Below are 20,986 nucleotides of genomic sequence, written 5' to 3' on the forward strand. Positions count from 1 at the left end.
TGAGGGTAGCTGAAGGGGGGACTGGATGGTTTTCAGAGATAGATGGGAGGGGTTGAGGGTAGCTGAAGGGTGGGACTGGATGGTTTTCAGAGATAGATGGGAGGGGTTGAGGGTAGCTGAAGGGTGGGACTGGATGGTTTTCAGAGATAGATGGGAGGGGTTGAGGGTAGCTGAAGGGTGGGACTGGATGGTTTTCAGAGATAGATGGGAGGGGTTGAGGGTAGCTGAAGGGGGGACTGGATGGTTTTCAGAGATAGATGGGAGGGGTTGAGGGTAGCTGAAGGGGGGACTGGATGGTTTTCAGAGATAGATGGGAGGGGTTGAGGGTAGCTGAAGGGGGGGACTGGATGGTTTTCAGAGATAGATGGGAGGGGTTGAGGGTAGCTGAAGGGTGGGACTGGATGGTTTACAGAGATAGATGGGAGGGGTTGAGGGTAGCTGAAGGGTGGGACTGGATGGTTTTCAGAGATAGATGGGAGGGGTTGAGGGTAGCTAAAGGGTGGGACTGGATGGTTTTCAGAGATAGATGGGAGGGGTTGAGGGTAGCTAAAGGGTGGGACTGGATGGTTTTCAGAGATAGATGGGAGGGGTTGAGGGTAGCTAAAGGGTGGGACTGGATGGTTTTCAGAGATAGATGGGAGGGGTTGAGGGTAGCTGAAGGGTGGGACTGGATGGTTTTCAGAGATAGATGGGAGGGGTTGAGGGTAGCTGAAGGGGGGGACTGGATGGTTTTCAGAGATAGATGGGAGGGGTTGAGGGTAGCTGAAGGGGGGACTGGATGGTTTTCAGAGATAGATGGAGGGGTTGAGGGTAGCTGAAGGGTGGGACTGGATGGTATACAGCTGGAAATAGATATTATAATAAATAAATAAATATATATTGTTGTTCATTACTTTAATCCATTTAGAAGACGGGTGGAAGAACGAAAATGCATGCAGACAATTACATTGATAGAATCCACAATCTATCTGCGATATTAAAACTGATCTACCCCCTAAAAAAATGTAAACACTTGAGAGTGGATGGCTATGAAGGATGGCGGAGGAGAGGAGGGAGAGATACAATGAGGGAAAAGGAATGGAGATGGAAGTAAGAATTTGGAAGTAGAGAGGGATATGCAGAGGAGAAGAGAAGAAGAGATAAGGAGAGAGGGATACGGAGAGGAGAAGAGAAGAAGAGAGAAGGAGAGAGGGATACGGAGAAGAGAAGAAGAGAGAAGGAGAGAGGGATACGGAGAAGAGAAGAAGAGAGAAGGAGAGAGGGATACGGAGAAGAGAAGAAGAGAGAAGGAGAGAGGGATATGCTGAGGAGAAGAGAAGAAGAGAGAAGGAGAGAGGGATATGCAGAGGAGAAGAGGAGAAGAGAAGAAGAGAGAAGGAGAGAGGGATACGGAGAGGAGAAGAGAAGGAGAGAGAAGGAGAGAGGGATACGGAGAGGAGAAGAGAAGAAGAGAGAAGTAGAGAGGGATATGCTGAGGAGAAGAGAAGAAGAGAGAAGGAGAGAGGGATATGCAGAGGAGAAGAGGAGAAGAGAAGAAGAGAGAAGGAGAGAGGGATACGGAGAGGAGAAGAGAAGGAGAGAGAAGGAGAGAGGGATACGGAGAGGAGAAGAGAAGAAGAGAGAAGTAGAGAGGGATATGCTGAGGAGAAGAGAAGAAGAGAGAAGGAGAGAGGGATATGCAGAGGAGAAGAGGAGAAGAGAAGAAGAGAGAAGGAGAGAGGGATATGGAGAGGAGAAGAGAAGAGAGAGGAGAGAGGGATACGGGAGAGGAGAGAAGAAGAGAGAAGAGAGAGAGGGATATGCAGAGAGAAGAGAAGAAGAAGAAGAGAGAAGAGAGAGAGAGGGATACGGAGAGAAGAAGAGAAGAAGAGAGAAGGAGAGGGATATGCAGAGGAGAAGAGAAGAAGAGAGAAGAGAGGAGAGGGATATGCTGAGAGAAGAGAAGAAAGAGAGAGAGGGATATGCAGAGGAGAAGAGGAGAAGAGAAGAAGAGAGAAGAGAGAGAGGGATACGGAGAGGAGAAAGAGAAGAGAAGAAGAGAGAAGGAGAGAGGGATATGGAGAGAAGAGAAGAGAGAGAGAGAGAAGAGAAGAGAAGAGAAGGAGAGAGAGGGATACGGAGGAGAAGAGAGAAGAGAGAAGGAGAGGGATACGGAGAGGAGAAGAGAAGAAGAGAGAAGGAGAGAGGGATACGGAGAGGAGAAGAGAAGAGAGAGAAGGAGAGAGGAGAAGAGAGAGAAGGAAGAAGAGAGAGAGGAGAGAGGGAAGAGGAAAGAGAGAAGAAGAGAGGGATATGCTGAGGAGAAGAGAAGAAGAGAGAAGGAGAGAGGGATATGAGAGGAGAAGAGAAGAAGAGAGAAGGAGAGAGGGATATGGAGAGGAGAGAAGAGAAGAAGAGAGAAGAGAGAGGGATAGCTGAGGAGGGAGAAGAGAAGAAGAGAGAAGGAGAGAGGGATATGGAGAGGAGAAGAGAAGAAGAGAGAAGGAGAGAGGGATAGAGAGGAGAAGAGAAGAAGAGAGAAGAGAGAGGGATACGGAGAGGAGAAGAGAAGAAGAGAGAAGGAGAGAGGGATACGGAGAGGAGAAGAGAAGAAGAGAGAAGGAGAGAGGGATACGGAGAGGAGAAGAGAAGAAGAGAGAAGGAGAGAGGGATACGGAGAGGAGAAGAGAAGAAGAGAGAAGGAGAGAGGGATACGGAGAGGAGAAGAGAAGAAGAGAGAAGGAGAGAGGGATACGGAGAGGAGAAGAGAAGAAGAGAGAAGGAGAGAGGGATACGGAGAGGAGAAGAGAAGAAGAGAGAAGGAGAGAGGGATACGGAGAGGAGAAGAGAAGAAGAGAGAAGGAGAGAGGGATATGGAGAGGAGAAGAGAAGAAGAGAGAAGGAGAGAGGGATACGGAGAGGAGAAGAGAAGAAGAAGAGAAGGAGAGAGGGATATGCTGAGGAGAAGAGAAGAAGAGAGAAGGAGAGAGGGATATGCTGAGGAGAAGAGAAGAAGAGAGAAGGAGAGAGGGATATGCTGAGGAGAAGAGAAGAAGAGAGAAGGAGAGAGGGATATGCTGAGGAGAAGAGAAGAAGAGAGAAGGAGAGAGGGATATGCTGAGGAGAAGAGAAGAAGAGAGAAGGAGAGAGGGATATGCTGAGGAGAAGAGAAGAAGAGAGAAGGAGAGATGGATATGGTGAGGAGAAGAGAAGAAGAGGAGAGAGGGATACGGAGAGGAGAAGAGAAGAAGAGAGAAGGAGAGAGGGATATGAGAGGAGAAGAGAAGAAGAGAGAAGGAGAGGGATATGCTGAGGAGAAGAGAAGAAGAGAGAAGGAGAGAGGGATATGCGGAGAGGAGAAGAGAAGAAGAGAGAAGGAGAGAGGGATATGCTGAGGAGAAGAGAAGAAGAGAGAAGGAGAGAGGATAAGAGAGGAGAAGAAGAGAAGAGAGAGAGAAGAGAGAAGAGAGGGATATGCTGAGGAGAAGAGAAGAAGAGAGAAGGAGAGAGGGATATGGAGAGGAGAAGAGAAGAGAAGAAGAGAGAAGGAGAGAGGGATATGCTGAGGAGAAGAGAAGAAGAGAGAAGGAGAGAGGGATATGCTGAGGAGAAGAGAAGAAGAGAGAAGGAGAGAGGGATATGCTGAGGAGAAGAGAAGAAGAGAGAAGAGAGAGGGATATGGAGAGGAGAAGAGAAGAAGAGAGAAGGAGAGAGGGATATGCTGAGGAGAAGAGAAGAAGAGAGAAGGAGAGAGGGATATGCTGAGGAGAAGAGAAGAGAGAAGAGAAGGGATATGCTGAGAGAGAGGAGAAGAAGAGAGAAGGAGAGAGAAGAGAAGAAGAGAGAAGGAAGAGAGGGATATGGAGAGGAGAAGAGAAGAAGAGAGAAGGAGAGAGGGATATGAGAGGAGAAGAGAAGAAGAGAGAAGAGAGAGGGATATGCTGAGGAGAAGAGAAGAAGAGAGAAGGAGAGAGGGATATGCTGAGGAGGAGAAGAGAAGAGAAAAAGAGAGAAGGAGAGAGGGATATGCTGAGGAGAAGAGAAGAAGAGAGAAGGAGAGGGATATGCTGAGGAGAAGAGAAGAAGAGAGAAGGAGAGGGATATGCTGAGGAGAAGAGAAGAAGAGAGAGGAGAGGGATATGCTGAGGAGAAGAGAGGAGAAGAGAGGAGAAGAGAAGAAGAGAGAGAGGGATATGCGGAGGAGAGGAGAAGAGAAGAAGAGAGAAGGAGAGAGGGATATGCTGAGGAGAAGAGAAGAAGAGAGAAGGAGAGAGGGATATGCTGAGGAGAAGAGAAGAAGAGAGAAGGAGAGAGGGATATGCTGAGGAGAAGAGAAGAAGAGAGAAGGAGAGAGGGATATGCTGAGGAGAAGAGAAGAAGAGAGAAGGAGAGAGGGATATGCTGAGAGAAGGAGAGGGAGAGGAGAAGAGAAGAAGAGAAGGAGAGAGGGATATGCTGAGGAGGAGAAGAGGAGAAGAGAAGAAGAGAGAAGGAGAGATGGATACGGAGAGGAGAAGAGAAGAAGAGGAGAGAGGGATACGGAGAGGAGAAGAGAAGAAGAGAGAAGGAGAGAGGGATATGCTGAGGAGAAGAGAAGAAGAGAGAAGGAGAGACGGATATGCTGAGGAGAAGAGGAGAAGAGAGAAGGAGAGACGGATATGCTGAGGAGAAGAGAAGAAGAGAGAAGGAGAGAGGGATATGCTGAGGAGAAGAGGAAAGAAGAGAGAAGGAGAGATGGATACGCTGAGGAGAAGAGAAGAAGAGAGAAGAGAGAGGGATATGCTGAGGAGAAGAGAAGAAGAGAGAAGGAGAGAGGGATATGCTGAGGAGAAGAGAAGAAAGAGAAGAAGGAGAGGGATATGCTGAGGAGAAGAGAAGAAGAGAGAAGGAGAGGGATATGCTGAGGAGAAGAGAAGAAGAGAGAAGGAGAGGGATATGCTGAGGAGAAGAGAAGAAGAGAGAAGGAGAGGGATATGCTGAGGAGAAGAGAAGAAGAGAGAAGGAGAGGGATATGCTGAGGAGAAGAGAAGAAGAGAGAAGAGAGAGGGATGAGAGAGAAGAGAAGAGAAGAAGAGAGAAGAGAGAAGAAGAGAGAAGGAGAGAGGGATATGCAGAGGAGAAGAGAAGAAGAGAGAAGGAGAGAGGGATACGGAGAGGAGAAGAGAAGAAGAGAGAAGGAGAGAGGGATATGCAGAGGAGAGGAGAAGAGAAGAAGAGAGAAGAGAGGGATATGCTGAGGAGAGAGAAGAAGAGAGAAGGAGAGGGATATGCGGAGAGGAGAAGAGAAGAAGAGAGAAGGAGAGAGGGATACACTGAGGAGAAGAGAAGAAGAGAGAAGGAGAGAGGGATATGCTGAGGAGAAGAGAAGAAGAGAGAAGGAGAGAGGGATATGCTGAGGAGAAGAGAAGAAGAGAGAAGGAGAGATGGATATGGAGAGGAGAAGAGAAGAAGAGGAGAGAGGGATACGGAGAGGAGAAGAGAAGAAGAGAGAAGGAGAGAGGGATATGCTGAGGAGAAGAGAAGAAGAGAGAAGGAGAGACGGATATGCTGAGGAGAAGAGAAGAAGAGAGAAGGAGAGAGGGATATGCTGAGGAGAAGAGAAGAAGAGAGAAGGAGAGAGGGATATGCTGAGGAGAAGAAGAAGAAGAAGAGAGAAGGAGAGTGAAGGAAGAAGAGAGAATGAGAGAGGAGAAGAGAAGAAGAAGAAGAGAGAAGGAGAGGGATATGCTGAGGAGAAGAGAAGAAGAGAGAAGGAGAGAGGGATATGCTGAGGAGAAGAGAAGAAGAGAGAAGGAGAGATGGATATGGAGAGGAGAAGAGAAAGAAGAAGAAGGAGAGAGGGATATGCTGAGGAGAAGAGAAGAAGAGAGAAGGAGAGATGGATATGCTGAGGAGAAGAGAAGAAGAGAGAAGGAGAGACGGATATGCTGAGGAGAAGAGAAGAAGAGAGAAGGAGAGAGGGATATGCTGAGGAGAAGAGGAGAGAAGAGAGAAGGAGAGATGGATACGCTGAGGAGAAGAGGAGAGAAGAGAGAAGGAGAGATGGATACGGAGAGGAGAAGAGAAGAAGAGGAGAGAGGGATACAGAGAGGAGAAGAGAAGAAGAGAGAAGGAGAGACGGATATGCTGAGGAGAAGAGAAGAAGAGAGAAGGAGAGGGATATGCTGAGGAGAAGAGGAGAGAAGAGAGAAGGAGAGACTGATACGGAGAGGAGAAGAGAAGAGGAGAGAGATAGAAATAAGAAAGTAACAGAGTTGAAAAAAAGCTGTAGAAGACAGGGAGAAAGAAAGAAAAGAGCATGCAGGAGGAAAAGAAATGGACCGTGGAAAGATTGTTTGTGAGTTTATGCCCAGTGAACCTGAGACAGGCAGGCATACAGGCCAGCTTGGCAGACAGGTGGATAGGTAGGTGGACAATGGGCACACAACCACAACTAACCTGGAACAGGAAGGTGTCTCCTTCCGTCAAGCCGGTGGTGCCAAAGTGTTTGTACCACACAGTACCCTCATTCACATCCTGCTGAGTAAAGGAGGAGGTGGGGGTAGAGCTCCTGTCGTCGGGCGAGGGCTGCCAACCTTCCAATGGGCCGTCGGCTGGCATTGGCACCAACAGCACTTCACCTGGAGGGAGGAGAGGGAGAAATAGAGAAGAGGGAGGGGATAGATGGGGGAGAGAATCAGGAAGGGAGAAATAGAGAAGAGGGAGGGGATAGATGGGGGAGAAAATCGGGAAGGGAGAAATAGAAGTTAAGGGAGAGGGGAGAGAGAATCAGGAAAGGAGAGAGAGAAACTCCATTAAATTCATCAAAACAGGAACATTTTACATTTGGCTAGAAATTCAAAAGTAAATTATCTTAATTAACAAAGAAAAATGTCCTCCTGTGTGCTACCCATATCCGCCCACTAGAATCCCCATACTTTAAATAAGACAGCTTCTCCATCCTGGAGGGGGAAATCAACCATTACCAGACCCAGGGACATTTACCTGTCTGTGGCGACCTAAATGCCAGAACCGGACAAGAACCTGACACCCTCAGCACACAGGGGGACAAACACCTACCTGGAGGTGACAGCATTTCTTCCCCATATGCCCCCTAGACACAACTATGACAACATAACCAACAAAAACAGGTCACAACTCCTGCAGATCTGTTGCATGCTGGGTATGTACATAGACAATGGTAGGCTTCAAGGGGACTCCTATGGTAGGTAAACCTATAGCTCATCTCTTGGCAGTAGTGCTGTAGACTACATTATCACTGACCTCAACCCAGAGTCTCTCAGAGCGTTCACAGTCAGCCCACTGACACCCCTATCAGACCACAGCAAAATCACAGTCTACTTGAACAGAGCAATACTCAATCATGAGGCATCAAAGCCAAAGGAGCTGAGTAATATTAAGAAATATTAAGAAATACACTACAACAATACAGAAATACACTACGGAAAAAGAAGGAACAGCACGTTAGAAATCAGCTCAATGTAACTGAAGAATCGATAGAATCTATACACTTCTGGGAAAATTAGAAAACACTAAACAAACAACAACACAAAGAGTTATCTATCCAAAATGGAGATGTAAACCACTTCTCCAATCTTGTTGGCTCTATAACAAAGAACAAACAGCAAAAACATAGACATGATCAAATACACATCTTAGAAGCTACTATTAAAGACATCCAGAACCCACTGGATTCTCCAATTACCTTGAATGAACTACAGGACAAAATACAAACCCTCCAACCCAAAAAGGCCTGTGGTGTTGATGGTATCCTTAATGAAATGATTAAATATACAGACAACAAATTCCAGTTGGCTATACTAAAACTATTCAACATTATCCTTAGCTCTCAGCTCTGGCATCTTCCCCAATATTTGGTGCCAAGGACTGACACCTTAATTGACAAACAAACAAACCAAAACAAAGGCAAAGTTCTTATCCTTTGTTGATTTCAAAAAAGCCTTTGACTCAATTTGGCACGAGGGTCTGCTATACAAACTGATGGAAAGTAGTGTTGGGGGAAAAACATGCGACATTATAAAATATATGTACACAAACAACAAGTGTGCGGTTAAAATAGTCAAAAAACACACACATTTCTCCCCACAGGGCCGTGGGGTGAGACAGGGATGCAGCTTAAGCCCCACCCTCTTCACCATATATATCAATGAATTGGAGAGGGCACTAGAAAAGTCTGCAGCACCCAGCCTAGAATCTGAAGTCAAATGTCTACTGTTTGCTGATGATCTGGTGCTTCTGTCACCAACCAAGGAGGGCCTACAGCAGCACCTAGATGGTCTGCACAGATTCTGTCAGACCTGGGCCCTGACAGTAAATCTCAGTAAGACCAAAATAATGGTGTTCCAAAAAAGGTCCAGTCGCCAGGACCACAAATACAAATTCCATCTAGACAACATTGCCCTAGAGCACACAAAAAACGATACATACCTTGGCCTAAACATCAGTGCCACAGGTAACTTCCACAAAGCTGTGAACGATCTGAGAGACAAGAAGGGTCTTCTATGCCATCAAAAGGAATATAAAATTCTACATACCAATTAGGATCTGGCAAAAAATACTTGAATCAGTCATAGAGCCCATTGTCCTTTATGGTTGTGAGGTCTGGGGTCCGCTCACCAACAAAGAATTCACAAAATGGGACAAAAACCAAATTGAGACTCTGCATGCAGAATTCTGCAAAAAAAATCCTCAGTGTACAACGTAGAACACCAAATAATGCATGCAGAGCAGAACTAGGCCGATACCCACTAATTATCCAAATCCAGAAAAGAGCCATTAAATTCTACAACAACCTAAAAGGAAGTGATTCCCAAACCTTCCATAACAAAGCCATCACCCACAGAGAGATGAACTTGGAGAAGAGTCCCCTAAGCAAGCTGGTCCTGGGTCTCTGTTCACAAACACAAACAGAGCCCCAAGGACAGCAACGCAATTAGACCCAACCCAAAAAGATAATGACTTGACACATTGGAAAGAATTAATAAAAAAACAGAGCAAACTAGAATGCTATTTGGCCCTAAACAGAGAGTACACAGTGGCAGAATACCTGACCACTGTGACTGACCATGACCATGGTAGAGACCATGACCATATTAGAGACACATATTTCCCTCACATTATACATATTTATTTTCCCTTGTGTACTTTAACCATTTGCACATCGTTACAACACTGTATATAGACATAATATGACATCTGTAATGTCTTTATTCTTTTGGAACTTCTGTCAGTGTAATGTTTACTGTTCATTTGATTGTTTATTTCACTTTTGTATATTATCTACTTCAATTACTTTGGCAATGTTAACATATGTTTCCCATGCTAATAAAGCCCCTTGAATTGAATTGAATTGAGAGAAGGTATGGGAGAGGGGAGAGAGAATCAGGAAGGGAGAGAGAAAGAGAGAGAAGGTAAGGGAGAGGGGAGAGAGAATCAGGAAGGAGAGAGAGAGAGAGAGAGAGAGAGAGAGAAGGTAAGGGAGAGAGAGAATCAGGAAGGGAGAGAGAGAGAGAAGGTAAGGAGAGGGAGAGAGAATCAGGAAGAGAGAGAGAGAGAAGGTAAGGAGAGGGAGGGAGAGAGAATCAGGAAGGGAGAGAGAGAGAGAAGGTAAGGGAGAGGGGAGAGAGAATCAGGAAGGGAGAGAGAGAGAGAAGGTAAGGGAGAGGGGGAGAGAGAATCAGGAAGGGAGAGAGAGAGAAGGTAAGGGAGAGGGGAGAGTAAATCAGGAAGGAGAGAGAGAGAGAAGGTAAGGGAGAGGGGAGAGAGAATCAGGAAGGAGAGAGAGAGAGAAGGTAAGGGGGAGAGGGGGAGAGAGAATCAGGAAGGGGAGAGAGAATCAGGAAGAGAGAGAGAAGGTAAGGGAGAGGGGAGAGAATCAGAATCAGGAAGGGGGAGAGAGAGAGAAGGAGAAAGGAGAGGGAGGGAGAGTAAATCAGGAAGGGAGAGAGAGAGAAGGTAAGGGAGAGGGGAGAGAGAATCAGGAAGGGAGAGAGAGAGAAGGTAAGGGAGAGGGGGGAAGGAAGGGAGAGGAAGGTAAGGGAGAGAGAGAGAGAAGGAAGGGAGAGAGAGAGAAGGAGAGAGAGAGGTAAGGGAGAGGGGAGAGAATCAGGAAGGAGAGAGAGAGAAGGTAAGGGAGAGGGGAGAGTAAATCAGGAAGGAGAGAGAGAGAGAAGGTAAGGGAGAGGAGAGGGGAGAGAGAATCAGGAAGGGAGAGAGAGAGAGAAGGTAAGGGAGAGGGGAGAGAGAATCAGGAAGGGAGAGAGAGAGAAGGTAGGGGAGAGGGAGAGAGAATCAGGAAGGGAGAAAGAGAGGTTAAGGGAGAGGGGAGAGTAAATCAGGAAGGGAGAGAGAGAGAGAAGGTAAGGGAGAGGGGAGAGTAAATCAGGAAGGGAGAGAGAGAGAGAAGGAAGGGAGGAGAGAGGGGGAGAGAGAATCAGGAAGGAGAGAGAGAGAGAAGGTAAGGGAGAGGGGAGAGAGAATCAGGAAGGGAGAGAGGGAGAGAGAAAGGTAAAGGAGAGAGAGAGTAAATCAGAAGGTAAGGGAGAGGGGAGGTAAATCAGGAAGAGAGAATCAGGAAGGAGAGGGAGAAGAATCAGGAAGGGAGAAGAGAGAAGTAAGGGAGAGGGGAGAGAGAATCAGGAAGGGAGAGAGAGAAGGTAAGGAGAGGGGAGAGAGAATCAGGAAGGGAGAGAGAGAAGGTAAGGGAGAGGGGAGAGTAAATCAGGAAGGGAAGGAAGAGGGAGAGGGAGAGAGAAGGAAGGGAGAGAGGGGAGAGTAAATCAGGAAGGGAGAGAGAGAGAGAAGGTAAGGGAGAGGGGAGAGTAAATCAGGAAGGGAGAGAGAGAGAGAAGGTAAGGGAGAGGGGAGAGAGAATCAGGAAGGAGAGAGAGAGAGAACGTAAGGGAGAGGGGAGAGGGAGAATCAGGAAGGAGAGAGAGAAGGTAAGAAGGTAAGGGAGGGGAGAGAGAATCAGGAAGGGAGAGAGAGAGAAGGTAAGGGAGAGGGGAGAGAGAATCAGGAAGGGAGAGAGAGAGAGAAGGTAAGGGAAGGGGAGAGAGAATCAGGAAGGGGGAGAAAGGAGGTTAAGGGAGGTAAGGGAGGGAGAGTAAATCAGGAAGGGGAGAGAGAGAGAAGGTAAGGGAGAGGGGAGAGTAAATCAGGAAGGGGGGAGAGAGAGAGAAGGTAAGGGAGAGGGGAGAGAGAATCAGGAAGGGAGAGAGAGAGAGAAGGTAAGGGAGAGGGGAGAGAGAATCAGGAAGGGAGAGAGAGAGAGAAGGTAAGGGAGAGGGAGAGAGTAAATCAGGAAGGGAGAGAGAGAGAGAGGTAAGAAAAGGAGAGGGGAGAGTAAATCAGGAAGGGAGAGAGAGAGAGAGAAGGTAAGGGAGAGGGGAGAGAGAATCAGGAAGGGAGAGAGAGAGAAGGTAAGGGAGAGGGGAGAGAGAATCAGGAAGGGAGAGAGAGAAGGTAAGGGAGAGGGGAGAGAGAATCAGGAAGGGAGAGAGAGAAGGTAAGGGAGAGGGAGAGAGAATCAGGAAGGAGAAAGAGAAGGTTAAGGGAGAGGGGAGAGTAAATCAGGAAGGGAGAGAGAGAGAGAAGGTAAGGGAGAGGGGAGAGTAAATCAGGAAGGGAGAGAGAGAGAGAAGGGAGAGGGGAGAGTAAATCAGGAAGGGAGAGAGAGAGAAGGTAAGGGAGAGGGAGAGTAAATCAGGAAGGGGGAGAGAGAGAGAAGGTAAGGGAGAGGGGAGAGTAAATCAGGAAGGGAGAGAGAGAGAAGGTAAGGGAGAGGGGAGAGAGAATCAGGAAGGGAGAGAGAGAGAAGGTAAGGGAGAGGGGAGAGAGAATCAGGAAGGGAGAAAGAGAGGTTAAGGGAGAGGGGAGAGTAAATCAGGAAGGGAGAGAGAGAGAAGGTAAGGGAGAGGGGAGAGTAAATCAGGAAGGGAGAGAGAGAGAGAAGGTAAGGGAGAGGGGAGAGTAAATCAGGAAGGGAGAGAGAGAGAGAAGGTAAGGGAGAGGGGAGAGTAATCAGGAAGGAAGGAGAGAGAGAAGGTAAGGGAGAGGGGAGAGTAAATCAGGAAGGGAGAGGGGGAGAGAGTAAATCAGGAAAGGGAGAAAGAGGTTCAGGAAGGGAGAGGGGAGAGAGAATCAGGAAGGGAGAAAGAGAGGTTAAGGGAGAGGGGAGAGAGAATCAGGAAGGGAGAAAGAGGTTAAGGGAGAGGGGAGAGAGAATCAGGAAGGGAGAAAAGAGGTTAAGGGAGAGGGGAGAGAGAATCAGGAAGGAGAGAGAGTGGATAATTCGATAACTAGGGGTTTGAGAGAGGTGTGGGAGGTAAAGGGAGAGTCAGAAAGACAAACTAACATCAGCACCATCTTAACAGTGTGAGTAAGCAGAAACAGGAGCATGTTTGGGGGAGGGGGGGTAAGGCCACGTATCGTACCGTATTTGGGGCTTCCTTTGGAGCTCACTATGGTGTAAATGATCTGGTCATCGCTGGCACCCTGATACTCTGTCCTCAGATACCTCTTCCCCAACTGTACCATGCCTCCCTCTCTCACCCACGTGACGGGCACCGACAGAACACGAGGAGCCTGGGTAAGCTGTAAAAACACAAGATATGTAACAATTATTATTTATTTTCAATGGCAGATATTGTTTGAAAGTACTGTAACTCAAATTAGTTATTCAGCCTGAGGCCTAACCCATGGGGGCGTCTGATTCATTAGTCGTATCGGAGCAGGAAGTTGTCTCATCCTGCCAACCAACATGCACCGTCCTCACCAATTCAGGTGTGCATTTTTCTCTTAATTGAGTTAATGACCCGGCACAGGTGTTCTCAGGCCAGCCATGGGAATCACAACAGCATAGCAGCAGTATGAAAAGCCCAGAGTCAGCTGTCAGCAGCAACAAAGAGAGACAGAGAGACAGACAGAGAGCTGCTGTTCCTCTGAGCAGCAACAGAGAGAGACAGAGAGCTGCTGTTCCTCTGAGCAGCAACAGAGAGAGACAGAGAGCTGCTGTTCCTCTGAGCAGCAACAGAGAGAGACAGAGAGCTGCTGTTCCTCTGAGCAGCAACAGAGAGAGACAGAGAGCTGCTGTTCCTCTGAGCAGCAACAGAGAGACAGAGAGCTGCTGTTCCTCTGAGCAGCAACAGAGAGAGACAGAGAGCTGCTGTTCCTCTGAGCAGCAACAGAGAGAGACAGAGAGCTGCTGTTCCTCTGAGCAGCAACAGAGAGAGACAGAGAGCTGCTGTTCCTCTGAGCAGCAACAGAGACACACAGAGAGCTGCTGTTCCTCTGAGCAGCAACAGAGAGAGACAGAGAGCTGCTGTTCCTCTGAGCAGCAACAGAGAGAGACAGAGAGCTGCTGTTCCTCTGAGCAGCAACAGACAGAGAGAGCAGCAACAGAGAGAGACAGAGAGCTGCTGTTCCTCTGAGCAGCAACAGAGACACACAGAGAGAGAGCTGCTGTTCCTCTGAGCAGCAACAGAGACACACAGAGAGCTGCTGTTCCTCTGAGCAGCAACAGAGACACACAGAGAGCTGCTGTTCCTCTGAGCAGCAACAGAGACACATAGAGAGTAACGCTGACCAAAGAGAGAAGTCAGCTTGCTTACCAAATGGCACCCTATTCCCTATACACTGAGTGTACTAAACAGAAAACAAAACTGATCCCTTATTTGATGTCACATGTTAAATCCACTTCAAATCAGTAAAGGGGAGGAGGCAGGTTAAAGAAGGATTTTTAAGCCTTGAGACAATTGAGATGGATTGTGTATGTGTGGCATTCAGAGGGTGAACGGGCAAGACAAAATATTTAAATGCCTTTGAACAGGGTATGGTAGTAGGTGCCAGGTGCACCGGTTTGAGTGTGTCAAGAACCACAACGCTGCTGGGTTTTTCACACTCAACAGTTTCCAGTGTGTATCAAGAACTGTCCACCACCTAAAGAACATCCAGCCAACTTGACACAACTGTGGGAAGCATTGGAGTCAACATGGGCCAGCATCCCTGTGGAACCTTTTCGACACCTTTTAGAGTCCATGTCCCTGACAAATGGAGGCTGTTCTGAGGGCAACTCAATATTAGGAAGGTGTTGCTAATGTTTTGTACACTCACTACTTTTGACCGGGGCCCATAGTCGAGGATAGGGTGCCATTTGGGATGAACCCAGAGTGCTTAGCCCTCTGAGGGGGAAAGTCATCCATCACCGTCTCATTAAAGACTAATTACTCTCCAGCTCTCTCCATGATCCGTCTCTCAGGAGCTCCTTTGTACCCCAGCTAGGACAAGGCTTGACAAGGCTTGGCACCGATGCCGACTGGGTCGGGTGGGGAACAGTTGGAGAGAGAGCTTTTGATGATGGCAGCATTTCGCGTTTTGCCTAAAAAAAAACCCTGAGAGAGATCAACCAACTGTACTCGGAGTCTGCTGCTGCACGGGGTAGCATCTCAAACACGTCTACAGTGGTTCACTTGGTAACCTCTCCTTTGTCTACACAGATGTAAAAAAAATAAAACATGGAGGACGCTATGCTTACAGCTGTCAGCTTCACATCAGCAGATGAAGGGAAGGGAGCGAGGAGAAAATGAGTGATTGAATAGACATTTTTTTAAATTTTTTTAAATAAGTGCATTATAAATCTTCAACTTAAGTTAAGGAGGTTCTCTTAGCATTATATCTAGTGTCTATCTTCAGTCATATACCAGCACACTGCTTGACAGAGAGCAGAATCAGGTGTTACAACCGGTGAACATGTGATGTATGTGAGGGAGAAAGGGATGGGAAGGAGTGATATTGATTTACAGAGTGAAAAAAAAGAAGAGAAGTAGAGAAGAGGGGGAGTAGGAGAGGAGAGGAGGAATGGTGTGTGTGTGTGTGTGTGTGTGTGTGTGTGTGTGTGTGTGTGTGTGTGTGTGTGTGTGTGTGTGTGTGTGTGTGATTGTGTGTGTGTGTGTGTGTGTGTGTGTGTGTGTTTGTGTGTGATTATGTGTGTCTAGGTGAACATATTCCTATAAGCTAGGCTATATTTATTACTCCACTTTCCTAATATTAAGCACGTTACTTCTCTTTACAACAGGAGTACAGGTTACCTGGCTGACATTAAAAAGGAATCACTGGAAAATCGTCTTCATTTCGCGATTTTTAAGTGCATATATGACATGTATTTTACACACGGTCCACTCTAAATCAAAACTAATTTCACAGATACAGTACCAGTGAAAAGTTTGCACACACCTACTCATTCAAGGGTTTTTCTTTATTCTGAACTATATAATTACGTTTTTTTATACCAAGAGCGTGCAAATCTGTCATCGAGGAAAACGGTGGCTACTTTGAAGAATCGCAAAATATTAAATATTTCTAAAATAAAATATAAACATGTTTTTTTGGTTACTATATGATTCCATATGTGTTATTTCATCATTTTGATTCCTTCACTATTAATCTACAATGTAGAAAATATTATTATGAATATTATTTAGTATATGAAAAGACAACATTCATTGGAGAATAGTCTGATGGGTGACAATATTGGCCGATGCAGGAAGTCAAGAAACCAAGAAGCCTTTTTCAAATCATAGTAGCACACTTCATACAGCCTAGACCATACACCTATACGTTTTGCTAAGGTTTGGTTTCGCAAAACACAAAAAAAACTGGCCAAATAACTTCTTAAAATGAAGCACGTTATTTTGCTTTACCAACAAGGTGTAGAGCCTACCTGGTATACATAGGAGGTGAGTGAGTTAGTGGTATACATAGGAGGTGAGTTAGTGGTATACATAGGAGATGAGTTAGTGGTATACATAGGAGGTGAGTGAGTTAGTGGTATACATAGGAGGTGAGTTAGTGGTATACATAGGAGGTGAGTGAGTTAGTGGTATACATAGGAGGTGAGTTAGTGGTATACATAGGAGGTGAGTTAGTGGTATACATAGGAGGTGAGTTAGTGGTATACATAGGAGGTGAGTGAGTTAGTGGTATACATAGGAGGTGAGTGAGTTAGGTGAGGTGAGTTAGTGGTATACATAGGAGGTGAGTTAGTGGTATACATAGGAGGTGAGTTAGTGGTATACATAGGAGGTGAGTTAGTGGTATACATAGGAGGTGAGTTAGTGGTATACATAGGAGGTGAGTTAGTGGTATACATAGGAGGTGAGTGAGTTACTGGTATACATAGGAGGTGAGTGAGTTACTGGTATACATAGGAGGTGAGTTAGTGGTATACATAGGAGATGAGTTAGTGGTATACATAGGAGATGAGTTAGTGGTATACATAGGAGGTGAGTTAGTGGTATACATAGGAGATACATAGGAGTGAGTTAGTGGTATACATAGGAGGTGAGTGAGTTAGTGGTATACATAGGAGGTGAGTTAGTGGTATACATAGGAGGTGAGTTAGTGGTATACATAGGAGGTGAGTTAGTGGTATACATAGGAGGTGAGTTAGTGGTATACATAGGAGGTGAGTTAGTGGTATACATAGGAGGTGAGTGAGAGTTACTGGTATACATAGGAGGTATACATGAGTGAGTTACTGGTATACATAGGAGGTGAGTTAGTGGTATACATAGGAGGTGAGTTAATGGTATACATAGGAGGTGAGTTAGTGGTATACATAGGAGGTGAGTTAGTGGTATACATAGGAGGTGAGTTAGTGGTATACATAGGAGGTGAGTTAGTGGTATACATAGGAGGTGAGTTAGTGGTATACATAGGAGGTGAGTTAGTGGTATACATAGGAGGTGAGTGAGTTACTGGTATACATAGGAGGTGAGTTAGTGGTATACATAGGAGATGAGTTAGTGGTATACATAGGAGGTGAGTTAGTGGTACACATAGGAGATGAGTTAGTGGTATACATAGGAGGTGAGTGAGTTAGTGGTATACATAGGAGGTGAGTTAGTGGTATACATAGGAGGTGAGTGAGTTAGTGGTATACATAGGAGGTGAGTTAGTGGTATACATAGGAGATGAGTTAGTGGTATACATAGGAGGTGAGTTAGTGGTACACATAGGAGATGAGTTAGTGGTATACATAGGAGGTGAGTTAGTGGTATACATAGGAGGTGAGTTAGTGGTATACATAGGAGGTGAGTGAGTTAGTGGTATACATAGGAGGTGAGTGAGTTACTGGTATACATAGGAGGTGAGTTAGTGGTATACATAGGAGATGAGTTAGTGGTATACATAGGAGGTGAGTGAGTTAGTGGTATACATAGGAGGTGAGTGAGTTAGTGGTATACATAGGAGGTGAGTTAGTGGTATACATAGGTGAGTGAGTTAGTGGTATACATAGATGAGTGAGTTAGTGGTATACATAGGAGGTGAGTTAGTGGTATACATAGGAGGTGAGTGAGTTAGTGGTATACATAGGAGGTGAGTGAGTTAGTGGTATACATAGGAGGTGAGTTAGTGGTATACATAGGAGGTGAGTTAGTGGTATACATAGGAGGTGAGTTAGTGGTATACATAGGAGGTGAGTGAGTTACTGGTATACATAGGAGGTGAGTTAGTGGTATACATAGGAGGTGAGTTAGTGGTATACATAGGAGGTGAGTTAGTGGTATACATAGGAGGTGAGTGAGTTAGTGGTATACATAGGAGGTGAGTGAGTTAGTGGTATACATAGGAGGTGAGTTAGTGGTATACATAGGAGGTGAGTGAGTTAGTGGTATACATAGGAGGTGAGTTAGTGGTATACATAGGAGATGAGTTAGTGGTATACATAGGAGGTGAGTTAGTGGTACACATAGGAGATGAGTTAGTGGTATACATAGGAGGTGAGTGAGTTAGTGGTATACATAGGAGGTGAGTTAGTGGTATACATAGGAGGTGAGTGAGTTAGTGGTATACATAGGAGGTGAGTTAGTGGTATACATAGGAGGTGAGTGAGTTAGTGGTATACATAGGAGGTGAGTTAGTGGTATACATAGGAGGTGAGTGAGTTAGTGGTATACATAGGAGGTGAGTTAGTGGTATACATAGGAGATGAGTTAGTGGTATACATAGGAGGTGAGTTAGTGGTATACATAGGAGATGAGTTAGTGGTATACATAGGAGGTGAGTTAGTGGTATACATAGGAGGTGAGTTAGTGGTATACATAGGAGGTGAGTTAGTGGTATACGTAGGAGGTGAGTGAGTTAGTGGTATACATAGGAGGTGAGTGAGTTAGTGGTATACATAGGAGGTGAGTTAGTGGTATACATAGGAGGTGAGTGAGTTAGTGGTATACATAGGAGGTGAGTGAGTTTCGTGCTTGGGGGACATAATTTTCACATTAAAAATGCACCTTTAGTATAAAGCATTATAATCACATTTTGTGGTCACTTTTGAGAACAGTGTTTTTCCCTCTAATTGATTGCATTTCTATCTCAACAATCGCGCTTATAGCCTACTGCTATAGCCTACTGCTGCACTTATAATGTGAAGAAACAGCCCAATAGTTGATCGACATTTTAACCTAAACGTTCTCATCTGTTGTATCAGCTTCATTGATTTTAAAAGTGTTTTTGATATGAGTTGTTGGGTTCATTTGGGATTTATCACATCCCACAACTGTCCCAGATTATGTATGGAATATTTAGAGATGGTTTGGGGGACGCCTTACTGCCTAAGGACCTGGACAAGTCGCCTTAATAGAACGAAACCATGAATTCTGCTCTGTTTCAGAGAATTATACAGGAGAACATCAGAACATCAGTCTGTGAACGGAAGCTGAAGTGCAGTTGGGTCACGCAGCAAGACAATGATCCAAAACACACAACCACGTCTACATGAAAATGGCTAAAAAAGCAACCCATTTGACGCTTTGGATTGGCTTAGTCAAAGTCCAGACCTAATCCCAATTGGGATGTTGTGGCAGGACTTGAAATGAGCAGTTCAGGCTTGAAAACCCATAAATGTTGCTTGGGTCCAGCAGTTCAGACCTGAAAACCCATAAATGTTGCTTGGGTCCAGCAGTTCAGACTTGAAAACCCATAAATGTTGCTTGGGTCCAGCAGTTCAGACCTGAAAACCCATAAATGTTGCTTGGGTCCAGCAGTTCAGACCTGAAAACCCATAAATGTTGCTTGGGTCCAGCAGTTCAGACTTGAAAACCCATACATGTTGCTTGGGTCCAGCAGTTCTGCATGGAAGAGCTACTGGTATACAGTCTCTCCACAGCAACGTGAGAGACTAATCAACAACTACAGGAAGTGGTTGGGTGAAGTCATTGCAGCTAAAGGTGGCACAACCAGTTATTGAGTATAAGGGGCAATTACTTTTTCACACGGGGGCATTGGGTGTTACGTAACTTTGTTTATGAAATAAAGTGTTTCCATTCACTCGCGTGAAACAGCATTCAACATGATATGATCTGACAGTCAGGCAAAAAACAGACAATCCTTCTTTCTTTCTTTTCCCTCCCTCCCTCCCTCCCTCCCTCCCTCCCTCCCTCCCTCCCTCCCTCCCTCCCTCCCTCCCTCCCTCCCTCCCTCCCTCCCTCCCTCCTACCTTCTGAGTAATGCTGATCTGCATTAGAATGTTCTGGTAGCTGTTTCCATCGTTGACCTGTAGCAGCATCCTGTCCCGTTGCCCTGGCGACCCATCATGGACATACTGCACCTGTTCCCGTGACAACTCCTCCATCTTGAACTGGCTCAGCGCCAGGTCGCCATTGAGACGGGTCAGGCGGCCATGTTGGGGCGGGTCCAGAACCATGACCAGGACATCCTGCGAGGAAGAGGCACACACAAGGGGATGTTTAGACACACACACACACACACACACACACACACACACACAGACATACATGCATACACACACAGACACACACACACACACACACACACACACACACACCTGAGGGTTGTCTGGGTCGTCGATCTGAAGCACGGCCTTGGAGATGATCGCCGTCTCCCCTCCGTCCACCAGCAAAGGATTGTTGGTAAGAATCTGTGGGGGCTGTGTGACAGGAGAGGGAAGCAGAGTTACAATTCACTGATTTAGACTTTTAGAAAGTGTTACTCATTGTTCTTTTAGATAACAAATAAATTGTCCCTAAACACAGGAGTGAAAACATTTCTGGACTTGATAGTTAAAATGAGAGAGGGGCTGCACAAAATATTTAACCAGAATTAGGTAGAGAAGAGGTGAACTCTGTGTTAAGGGATTTTTTTATCGATAATGACTAATTATGTATACATTTCAATCAGGACTGACTCATCAGAATACTAATTATGTTACTGTATAGATGTATGCATTTTCTTTTAACCCTAGTACTGAATTGACAGAGTGTTTAATTCGAATTGGGTATTAAAACATAGAGGAATATAATTCCTGTAACACTCTGTCTCTGTCGTACTCAACTGTAAAACTGAATTAGATAAGGAACGGCAGAACAACACCAGCAACAGAATTGGCCCCGATTCTAAAACAAGGGCCAACATTTCGACACTATATTGGAGATGGTGGAACCGGAGGGATGGGCTGAACTCTCTCAGAGAGGCCCTACCGTTACGAGAACACATTCTTCTGATCACTATCTGTCTGACATTCAAAGAAGGCCATACTTGAAATGACAGCGATATGTGGTCGTTTTCCCATAGTAAACTTAGTTGATTGCACTGACTATTAAGTCCCACTGGATAAGTGTCTGCTAAATTACTCAAATGTAAAAGTAAATATTCCCACAGTGGTGAAACATGGCCAATCCTCTGTCAGCTGTCAGCCTGGCTGTTGATATAACAGAACACAAGGTGAAGCTATTATCCCTACTTAAGAAAAGGCTACCTGAGCTGTTACACGATGACAACAGCGTTAAAGTTGACGTACAGCGGGTTTAAGTAGTGATCGCTCTCTCTCATTCAGCGAGTGAGCGTCAGAGCGTCAGATCGTCAGAGCGCCTACTAGGAGGGGAATTATATGAAACGTTTCTCACTGTGCTGTATCTATGTGTTAGGTACAGTCAGGCACATCTTACAATAAGGCGCCGACTCCAACAGC

The 20,986-nt window shown here is 45.9% G+C and overlaps 1 protein-coding gene across 1 annotated transcript in view; it reads right to left on the reverse strand.

Moving 5' to 3' along the window:
• Positions 1 to 20,986, reverse strand: part of LOC112240057 (extracellular matrix organizing protein FRAS1) — a 338,168-nt gene that overhangs the window by 77,087 nt on the left and 240,095 nt on the right. The window contains 4 exon segments of the mRNA XM_042331265.1: positions 6,418 to 6,599; positions 12,435 to 12,594; positions 19,496 to 19,714; positions 19,844 to 19,945. Of these exon segments, the coding sequence (XP_042187199.1) occupies positions 6,418 to 6,599; positions 12,435 to 12,594; positions 19,496 to 19,714; positions 19,844 to 19,945 (663 nt within the window).

Source organism: Oncorhynchus tshawytscha, linkage group LG12 (assembly GCF_018296145.1).
Source record: "Oncorhynchus tshawytscha isolate Ot180627B linkage group LG12, Otsh_v2.0, whole genome shotgun sequence".
Lineage (NCBI taxonomy): Eukaryota > Metazoa > Chordata > Actinopteri > Salmoniformes > Salmonidae > Oncorhynchus > Oncorhynchus tshawytscha.